The 10,491-nt window shown below is 38.9% G+C and overlaps 1 protein-coding gene and 1 pseudogene across 1 annotated transcript; one reads left to right on the plus strand and one right to left on the minus strand.

The window, feature by feature from the left end:
* The first annotated feature begins 2,306 nt into the window (after positions 1–2,306).
* LOC106336418 lies at positions 2,307–3,633 on the plus strand (annotated as a pseudogene).
* Positions 3,634–4,265: 632 nt separating this feature from the next.
* Positions 4,266–7,313, minus strand: LOC106333101 (receptor-like protein 12). Its single transcript, XM_013771876.1, has 3 exons — positions 5,120–7,313; positions 4,597–5,089; positions 4,266–4,480 (listed from the first exon to the last, which is right to left on the minus strand). The coding sequence occupies exons 1-2, from the start codon at positions 7,241–7,243 to the stop codon at positions 4,601–4,603; spliced, it is 2,613 nt and encodes an 870-aa protein (XP_013627330.1). The 5' UTR covers positions 7,244–7,313; the 3' UTR covers positions 4,266–4,480; positions 4,597–4,600.
* Between the last annotated feature and the right edge of the window lie 3,178 nt (positions 7,314–10,491).

Raw genomic sequence — 10,491 nt, forward strand, 5'->3', positions numbered from 1 at the left:
TTTTTTTCCCTGATCGAAATCCAACAGCAAAAAATCCCTCTGCGTAAGTCTATATTGCGAGAGTGTTTCGTAGAGTTTATAGTTCGATAGGGCGATCACGAGTGAGGCGTGATTCGTCTGCCATGGTTGTATCCTGGGACTCTATATTCGTACAGTCCCGTCTCACTAACGGAGCGAATATTTTGAGTTAAGGAAAGAGATCATATCTCGCCTCCATGTCTATTTGCGAATACGGTTTCTTATCGTCCTCGTATTCGTTTTTATATATTCGTCTATTTCCTTAACTTCGCTTTTATTATATCGTTTACATCGGTCCGGTTTTCCGGCTTTTACATGACTTTGCATATTCGGATTCATGAAATAACAGCAGATAAAGAGATAAGGCCTATTCAAAAGGAGGCTCTCCAAGATCATACAAGAAGGCATCAAGAACCCATCAAAGCAACATCAAGTCACTATATCGTGCTTGGAATTGGCCCTGTGAAGTTGTCTCTGCCAACGTCTAACACTTGTAGCTTAGATGGTGAAGATATATTCCCAAGCTCAAGAATACCATTGAGTTGGTTATTAGGCAAATTAACGTAATCAATAGAAGGAATTGTGAAGAGAGAAGAAGGCAGGGTTCCAGTGAAAGCATTGTTACTTGCATCGAAAATCCTCAATTTGGATAGTGAAGTGATGTTATGAGGAACTGTTCCTGTAAACTGATTGACGCTGAGTACTAAAATATGACATCTCTGTCAGATTCAGTAGTGTAATGGGCAAGCTTCCATTGAGCTTATTTTTATAAACACTTAAGGTGGTCAGCTGGTTTAGATAGCCAAAAGAAGATGGGATATCACCAACAATATTGTTGTTAGAAAGGTCAAGATAAGTGAGCTTATAAAGATTTTCAATAGAAGATGGAATCTGACCCAAAATTTGAGTAGAGGAAAGGTCAAGGTAGGTGAGATGAGAAAGATTTCCAATCGAAGATGGAGAAGTGCATCCCTTTGATCAGGACGACACAAGTGCCTAGTAGTATCCGCAGACACGTCCTCATAATTGTAGCAGAATAAGAAAAGTATAGAAAAGAGTTGTGATTTCTCGAACAAACCTTGATCCCTAGCTGGAACTCTCCGAATTTCACCCACTTCCCGGACCGGACATAACGATCAGCCGCCGGGATCTTACGGAGGACGCTAATCAGCAAACCGACGGCACAATCCGCCACGTCTTCCGAGAAGGCTTCGCCGGCGTTGGTTACGAGATGATCTCTCTCTTACCTTAACCTAACACGTTTTGGTTTGGATGATCTCTCTCTTACCTTAACCTAACACGTTTTGGTTTGGATGATCTCTCTCTTACCTTAACCTAACACGTTTTGGTTTGGATGATCTCTCTCTTACCTTAACCTAACACGTTTTGGTTTGGATGATCTCTCTCTTACCTTAACCTAACACGTTTTGGTTTGGATGATCTCTCTCTTACCTTAACCTAACACGTTTTGGTTTGGATGATCTCTCTCTTACCTTAACCTAACACGTTTTGGTTTGGATGATCTCTCTCTTACCTTAACCTAACACGTTTTGGTTTGGATGATCTCTCTCTTACCTTAACCTAACACGTTTTGGTTTGGATGATCTCTCTCTTACCTTAACCTAACACGTTTTGGTTTGGATGATCTCTCTCTTACCTTAACCTAACACGTTTTGGTTTGGATGATCTCTCTCTTACCTTAACCTAACACGTTTTGGTTTGGATGATCTCTCTCTTACCTTAACCTAACACGTTTTGGTTTGGATGATCTCTCTCTTACCTTAACCTAACACGTTTTGGTTTGGATGATCTCTCTCTTACCTTAACCTAACACGTTTTGGTTTGGATGATCTCTCTCTTACCTTAACCTAATTAGCAATTAGCCTATACTCACCTATATCTTTCCTTTAACTACATCCCCACCATCTTTAATTGTTTCACTTCCAAACTCTCCTACCTCCTGTTTGTTACTACATCGTAACGTATATGTCTCATGCACCCACAAAAAAACATAAAGTTTTCTTAATGATCTTATAACCATTTATTCTACTCATCATGACATTGAGTAGGTTTTATGATGATAATAAATAGACTAATCCTATCCCATCAAACTAATAGCAGTAACCAAACACAAACCGTCATTATATAGATCACCAGTGTATTAACTCTAATTAAGGTAATTAATCAAATCACTAACCTTAGTTACGCATTAAACAAACTTTGACAAAACGACAAATACTGATGGGACCCAGTTTCGGACCAAACCAGTTACGAATGATAACTCGGTTAAGAGCGGAGAAGAAAATCGCCGATGCTGACGTCACCGCCGGTAATCAAAAATCAATCCTCCTTCTCTAACTTTACCCCAAACCAAAAGATCCTCTCCTCCTCCACCACAGATTCTTATCCTACGCCTCCTCCTTCTCCCCCGCGCACGTTAGCCTCGATGGAGACGACGCCGGAGACTCAATCGAAACCCCATCCCCACCGTCTTCCGCCGGGACGAGAGGACTGGTGGAGCGAGGACGCGACGGCGACGCTGATCGAGGCCTGGGGAGACCGTTACGTCAACCTCAGCCGCGGAAACCTCCGGCAGAACGACTGGAAGGAAGTCGCCGACGTCGTGAACTCGATCCGTCGTCTTGAACGACTGGAAGGAAGGCCAAGAAGCCTTCTCCGTCGTCTTGGTGCTTCTTCGAGAGGCTCGATTTCTTGATCGGCCCCGTCGCGGCGAAGAAATCCACCGGAGTTGTGAGACCGGCGTTGAAGAATCCGACGGGATCTAAATCGAGTGGGAGCTCTTTGGAGGAGGATGATGATGAGGAGGAGGAGGATGATGATGATGATGAGGTGGGAGATTGGGGGTTTGTGGTGAGGAAGCATCGGAGAGTGGAGGATGTGGATCCGAGTGGAGGTGAAGGGTCGTCGTGTAGGGAGCTGGCGAGAGCGATTTTGAAGTTGGGGGAGGTGTACGAGAGGATCGAAGGTGCGAAGCAGAGGATGATGGTTGAGTTGGAGAAGCAGAGGATGGAAGCTGCAAAGGAGCTTGAGTTGCAGCGGATGAATATGTTGATGGATATGCAGATGGAGCTTGAAAGATCCAAGCTTGGTAAACGTAGAGTTGCTGCGTCAGGTAAAGATATAAACTTTGTTGGTCTCTGTTTCTGCTAAGCGATTGTGAATGTATGGTAAAGTTTTCATTTTTATGTGCTTTTATAGATTGAAACTTTAGGTAAGCTTCTGAGGTTTCAGGTTCTGTTTGTTAAGGTTATATTTGTTCATCATATATGATGATGAGTTACTGAAACTTGAATTTTGTGGTGCTGTTGTACAGGGAAGAAGTTGTAGGGATTAGATTTGTGGAGAAGCTATACTGTGGTAGAGCAAAGGAACACTCGTTGGTTCTGAGAAGCTGATCGAGATTGGGGAAACTGTTATTATTCTTACTCACTAGGTTTCAAGTTAGAGAATTGCTTTTTTCTTCTGTTTCGTTCTCTTCTTTAGGGTATATTGGTAGCAAAGCAGATTGGTGAAAGAAACTCTTGTAGTAATCTGACTGACATATCAACATGTACTTTTGTCAAGTGTTATTAGTATTATGGTTTGTGTATCAACGCCTGTGGTCTCATTTCTCCTTTTCTTTTTTTTTTTTTATGATCTGCAATTAGTCTTTTTGCGTAATCAGGTCTCAGAATTGCCTTAACAGATTTAACACAATGCATAAAGGGGTTCTTTGGAGACATTCATATTGACATCATAGATGTTCTTTCCATAATTCACTTTTTGGAACTGATCAAACCCACCAAGCTATTGATTTGGCTGTTTGCTTATGTGACTTTTGCATCAATCTGAATCTCCAGGATAAGACTCTTGTGACCTGATGGAACACGAGTTGACACATGAGGCTCTATCACAGTTGGATGTCTCTATTTGAGATTGTGGACATCAAATTAAAGAGAAGCAAGACTTGAGAGTAGATGTAAAAGTCAGTTAAAGAAAATATAGATTTCACACTGATCAAAGAAGAATTTTCATATGATCGTTAAAACAAATTAAGTTGAGCATATATCTTTTTTTCTGGTCATTATTAATCTATAGTTTCTATGAATTTATGTGTCTCAGTGATATAAGAAATCGAAATATCCATATATAATATGTATATCCTTTTCTAAAACCCTGCGAGGTTTATAGCGTTGATCTGGATCATCTGTTCATTGCTCATCTCACATCATAAAAACCTACTCAAGAGGGGAAAAGACGACACATCTCTGACTGTGCTTGTAATTTTCAGCTTAAGAAACATAGTTGTTCAATTACAGAGAAACAAAGAAGTTTGCTAAAAAAGTAAAAACAGATTAATGAGAAAACATCAAGCTAAACTAGAAACGATACCCCAAATCTTATTTGATACGGATAGACATAGTGGTTCCTTTGGATTTCTTCTTCCAGATTCCTCAGGTAGCTTATAAAAGACATGTACCAAAAAAAAAGAAAAGGTTAATTCAGGTGACTTCACTATAATATTTTTGTTTCTTCCAGTGTTTTCTAACAAGTTGATTTAAACCTCTGGAAAATTACCTTTTTAATGAGTTGTGGTGCTGCTGATTCTGCGCTTGTTTCGGGCAAAAGGGTTCATGAACCACTCTGGTTTGTAGGAAAAAAGTATATATCCAATCACCCATCCAAAGGCAATACCAGGTATGAATCCTATTACAGCTGCTATCCAACTCAACACCTCTTCTTCTTCTTCCCCTGATTCCGGCGTTTCATGCGGTGTTGGCGTGTGAATATCTCTGCAAATTTCTTCAAGAGAAGGGCCAAAAAGTCCCTTGTTATCCTCAAAGGAAGTGCAGTTGAGCCTTAGAAACTGAGTGCCTCCTGGTACTAGACCTGTAAGCTTGTTATGAGAGAAGTTCATGTAGGAAAGGAATGAGAGTTCCCCTAGACCTTGAGGAATTTCTCCTGAAAACTGGTTTTGGGAAACGTCCAGTGACTCAAGAGCTGTCAGGTTTCCCATAGATGAAGGGATGTGGCCAGAGAAAGCATTGTTAGACAAGTTGAGCACATGAAGCTCTTTCAACATACCTATGGAGCTTGGGATCTCTCCTTCAAATTTGTTTCCTGAAAAGTCGAGTGCTGTGTAAATCTTTAGGATACGTACAAACTCCATCTCTATACCTTTATTCATCAACACCACTGAATCATGGTAATATGAATCTCCCATGTACATTTCATCAGGCTGATAATAAATTGACCCAAGTGATGACATAGCACTCCACTCCACAAAGTAGTGTGAAGGCAAAGCTCCATTGAAGTGATTGTGCGATATGTCGATGATTTGCAATTTAGGGAACGAAGTATGATGTATCGTTCCATAGAAGGCATTGGAGCGTAACACAAGAATTTTTAACTCTGGTAGAAAACTCAACCAAAATGGAAACGTATCATTGAAGAAGTTGCTTTCCACGTTCAGAACTTCAAGACTAGAGAACCGGATCAAAGTTCTTGGAAGCTTTCCCGTAAGTTGGTTATGACCGACGTCAAGCGCTCTTAAGTTTCCAAATATATTCTCCGGAAGACCTCCATGAAGATGATTTTGACCAAGGTTTAGATCTGTAAGAGTATTGTTGAGATTTCCCAGACAACGAGGGATTGAACCATTGAAGTTGTTGTTTGATAAATCAAGAATGAATACAAAGCGCAAATCACATATTAAAGAGGGAATCTTTCCCGTGAAATTGTTGTTGGAGGCTAACAAGGCCATTAAAGATAGCCCATGTTTCGTTGAGTTTTCGAAGCCAGTGAAGGTGTTGTTGGAAAGATTCAGGTAAATCAGCTTTGGTAGCTTCCATAACCAGCCAGGCACCTGTCCTTTGATTTTATTGTTAGAAATGTCTAGCTTCTCCATATTTTGCAATCTTACAAACTCCGGGAGCTCGGTGATACCGCAGCCTGACAAGTGCAACTGATACAAAGAAGAAGGATCTGAAATTGTACTCTTGTTTGTGGCTGAAACATGGTTGCCTGAGAGATCCAACACACCGAGCCTCTTAAAATATGACAAGAAATCATTCAAGTCAATCGTAGTGGTCGTGTTCAAATCTGATAGATCAAGAAGTTTGAGCCACTTGAGATGTGAGAAGATACTAAAGTCAACTTGACCTTGTGTTTTGTAACGGGAAAGGTCAAGTCTGACAAGGTTGGTAAATTTGGATATCGTGCCCGGAATCGGCCCTCTCAAGTTGTTATTGCCAACGACTAACACTCGTAGCTTAGGTGGTGAAGATATATTCCCAAGCTCAAGAATACCGTTGAGTTGGTTATCAGACAATATAACATATTCAATAGAAGGAATGGTGAAGAGAGAAGAAGGCAGGGTCCCAGTGAAAGCGTTGTAACTTGCTCTAAAAAACGTCAATTTGGATAGTGAAGTGATGTTATGAGGAATTGTTCTTGTGAACTGATTGTAGCTGAGTTCTAAAGATGACAAATTTGTCAAATTCAGTAGTGCAATGGGAAAGCTTCCATTGAGCCTATTTACAGCAACAAATAAGGTGGTCAGATGGTTTAGATTGCCAAAAGAAGATGGGATTTCACCAACAATATTGTTCACAGAAAGGTTAAGAGAAGTGAGATGAGAAAGATTTCCAATCAAAGATGGAATGTGACCAGAAAAACGATTATATGAAAGATCGAGAAAGGTGAGATAAGAAAGGTCTACTATCGAAGAAGGAATGAACTCGCTGAAACCATTTTGCGAAAGGTCCAGAGAGGTGATATGAGAAAGGTTTTTAATTGAAGACATGATTTGACCACTAAAACGATTTCTTGAAAGGTCTAGGGTGGTGAGAGAATGAAGGTTTTGAAGACTGCTACTAGAATGAAATTGGCCATGTAGGTAGCTGCAACTAAGGTCTAGCTCGATCACTTCACCGGACTTGACGTTGCACGTGATACCCTCCCAAGTACAACAGTCGCTGTTATTCCGCCATGATTCCGTTTTTGGATGACGCTTTACTATATAATCATCAAAATAACAATCATAAGCAAAGGAAGAGTTTAGAACCTCAAACTCGTTCTTGAACTGAAGAAGTGCATCCCTTTGATCTGGACGACACAAGTGCGTAGTTGGAACCGCAGACACGTCCTCATAACTGTAGCCGAATAAAAAAAGTATAGAAAGAGTAAGAGAAATGGTACTCGTTAAGTTCCAATAGCCTTTCATTCTTCTTTAAGCTTATTTAACTTTCTTGAATATCAAAAACTGAAAGAGCAAAAAGAAAAGGGAAATTGGTGATGAGTAATATGCTTCCATGGTCATTTCTTTATATACACAATAATAGACTCTGTATTTACTCCCCACAAAAAAAAATCCATAGAGAAAAATACATTATTCGTCACGTCGAAAGCAAAATCTTTGTGTCGGATAGTCAATTTTCTACACATATTGGTCCCCTACACTAATTACATGAATTTTCAAAAAAAAAAAAGAATTGTCTAAACCAAAGAAAACGTAATTTAAGAAGTTTTATTTTGCTTAGGTTTACATTTGGATTTAATCTAACGTATACTAACGACCCATGCATATTGACCCAAAAGTACTAACGTTTACGACTACGAGACCCATGCATATTAATTTGCATATATTGTAGTCTTTCGATTTGATAGTAAATGTTTTATCTTTTTTACTTATTATTTAAAAGTTCAAGATTTTATGACATTCCTTGCTTTGAAAAAAGAACTAATTTAACTGCTAAACTAGTTTAATTTTGATAGAATTTCAAAATAAGAATGAATCTCTTATATTTAGTAAGAAGAAAACAAACATCAACCATTTCAAGAAAACTCAACGACGAACGGTCTTATTTTTATTTTTGGTTTATTCCTCATGACTTCCAAAATGAGAAATATATGCAAAATGACAAAAAGAATAAAAGAATCAATCAAAATGAACAAAAATATCAATCTGCTCGATCGAAGTCATATAATAGTGAGAACATTCTTCATGACAGAAGAATCAACTCTTCGTCGTGAATTAAATGTACTCACGATCGAGCCATATAATTGTGAGCATATTCTTCAAATAATATTTCTCAGGGCGAGATCGTCGGGAAGAAGCCAAGATTTTACTCGATCGCTATTTTGTTTCTTCAATATATGGCAGTAGTAAACAAAAAAGAAAAAATGTTGATGAACCAATCAGTTTCCGCATTTGTTCTTTCTCACGTCCATAAATAACAAGTTTTGGTGATAATCATCTCACTTTCATTCGATAAAATATACAGAAAAGAGACTACTAGTGATGAGAAACCAAAACTTCCATACGGAAGAGACTTGGTTCAGATTTTTTTATTATGTTTTTCCCCAGTTTCTAGATTAATGTAATTTTGTAATATACATTATTAATCGTTTCATAGTTTCAAGCAACCTACGAGAGACCTTCAAAGTCCACAAGAAAGTTAGGGGAATCATCCAGCTTCCTCCATGAACCATCTAAACCACACGGTTGAACCACGAAGCTGACTCCTTTCACGTTCGAATCTACCACTAGTTCCGATACGTAATAGGCTGGTACGTGAGAGATTCCCAGGAATACTCTTTCGCTTCTCGGTTTCTCCAGAACCTTCCTCGATCTTAGTACATCAGTTGACTTCACATTCTCTGCATACACATTGTACACTGGGAGACCAGAGTCTTCAAGCTGTGTCTGTCTCCATTCTAGCTTAACCTTAAGGATCCTACAACTGGATTTACCCAGTACAAGCTCTAAGTTATGAGCCTCAATTACCCATGATGTCGCTGGAGGTAAGGAAACGAGGTTTTGCTGGAGTAGCTGAACATGATGATCTTTGATTGAGATGTGACCGAGCAATGCAACGTACTCTGATGTCTTTGTCGAGTTCTCTGGTCCGTAGCAAAAGGCAGAGATTTCAGTCAGTGTGTGTCCATCCATGACAAGGCTTGTCTCGTGTACCGTCCACTCTGATACAGTCTGCTCTGATGTAACGAGGCACTTCAAGAACATGTGATCTACTAATCTAGGGATGGGTTCTTGTGGCGCCACAAGTATGGATTTAGTCCCGTGTGATGCGGGCGAGAAAGAAAGCAGGAGTCCAAGTTTACAAGTCTCATTTGATTTCAGGTTCTGTTTGTTAAGGTTATATTTGTTCATCATATATTATGATGAGTTACTGAAACTTGAATTTTGTGGTGCTGTTGTACAGAAGTTGTAGGGATTAGATTTGTGGAGAAGCTATACTGTGGTAGAGCAAAGGAACACTCGTTGGTTCTGAGAAGCTGATCGAGATTGGGGAAACTGTTATTATTCTTACTCACTAGGTTTCAAGTTAGAGAATTGCTTTTTTCTTCTGTTTCGTTCTCTTCTTTAGGGTATATTGGTAGCAAAGCAGATTGGTGAAAGAAACTCTTGTAGTAATCTGACTGACATATCAACATGTACTTTTGTCAAGTGTTATTAGTATTATGGTTTGTGTATCAACGCCTGTGGTCTCATTTCTCCTTTTTTTTTTTTTTTTTTATGATCTGCAATTAGTCTTTTTGCGTAATCAGGTCTCAGAATTGCCTTAACAGATTTAACACAATGCATAAAGGGGTTCTTTGGAGACATTCATATTGACATCATAGATGTTCTTTCCATAATTCACTTTTTGGAACTGATCAAACCCACCAAGCTATTGATTTGGCTGTTTGCTTATGTGACTTTTGCATCAATCTGAATCTCCAGGATAAGACTCTTGTGACCTGATGGATAGGGGTGCGCGCAAGGCGGGTACTTGTTTTTTTACGTATATTTAATACTTGGCTTGACTTGAAAGAGTAATGAATTTTTCGACTTGTACTTGACTTGTCAGAAACGAGTATTTTTTATTTTGAGTACTTGTCCAAAAATATGTTACTTCCAAATTACTTGCCTTGTTCGATTACTTGCTACTTACAAGTATTTATTAATTACTTGGATATATTTCTAAGTTTTTAAAAATTATTTGATAGATAATATTTTACGAGAGAAGGTTATGAAAGTTTGTTTTATTTACTCGACTTGGTAAAAACAATAGAGTTATTTTAAATAAAATATTTGCACCTAATATTAAAAAAAAAAGATGGAATTCGATAAGAATGTATTGTTTACTTCTTACAACAAAGAAACATTTGTTTAGGGCTTTGGTTTTTATGGTTTAGTTATCATTTTTTAGTCGTCAAACAAGTAATGAGTAATATCACGGCGAGTCGTAACTTTTTTTTGTGATACTTGCTACTTGCTTTGTACTTGCAAGTAGCAAAACTCAACGACTTGATACTTGACTTGGCAACGACGAATACCTGAAAAAGCGAGGCGAGTACGGGTCAAGTAGCGGGTATAAGGCAAGTAACGAGTATTTGTGCCCAGCCCTACCGATGGAACAAGAGTTGACACATGAGGCTCTATCACAGTTGGATGTCTCTATTTGAGAT

Source organism: Brassica oleracea, chromosome C1 (genome assembly GCF_000695525.1).
Source record: "Brassica oleracea var. oleracea cultivar TO1000 chromosome C1, BOL, whole genome shotgun sequence".
NCBI classification, from domain to species: Eukaryota; Viridiplantae; Streptophyta; class Magnoliopsida; order Brassicales; family Brassicaceae; genus Brassica; species Brassica oleracea.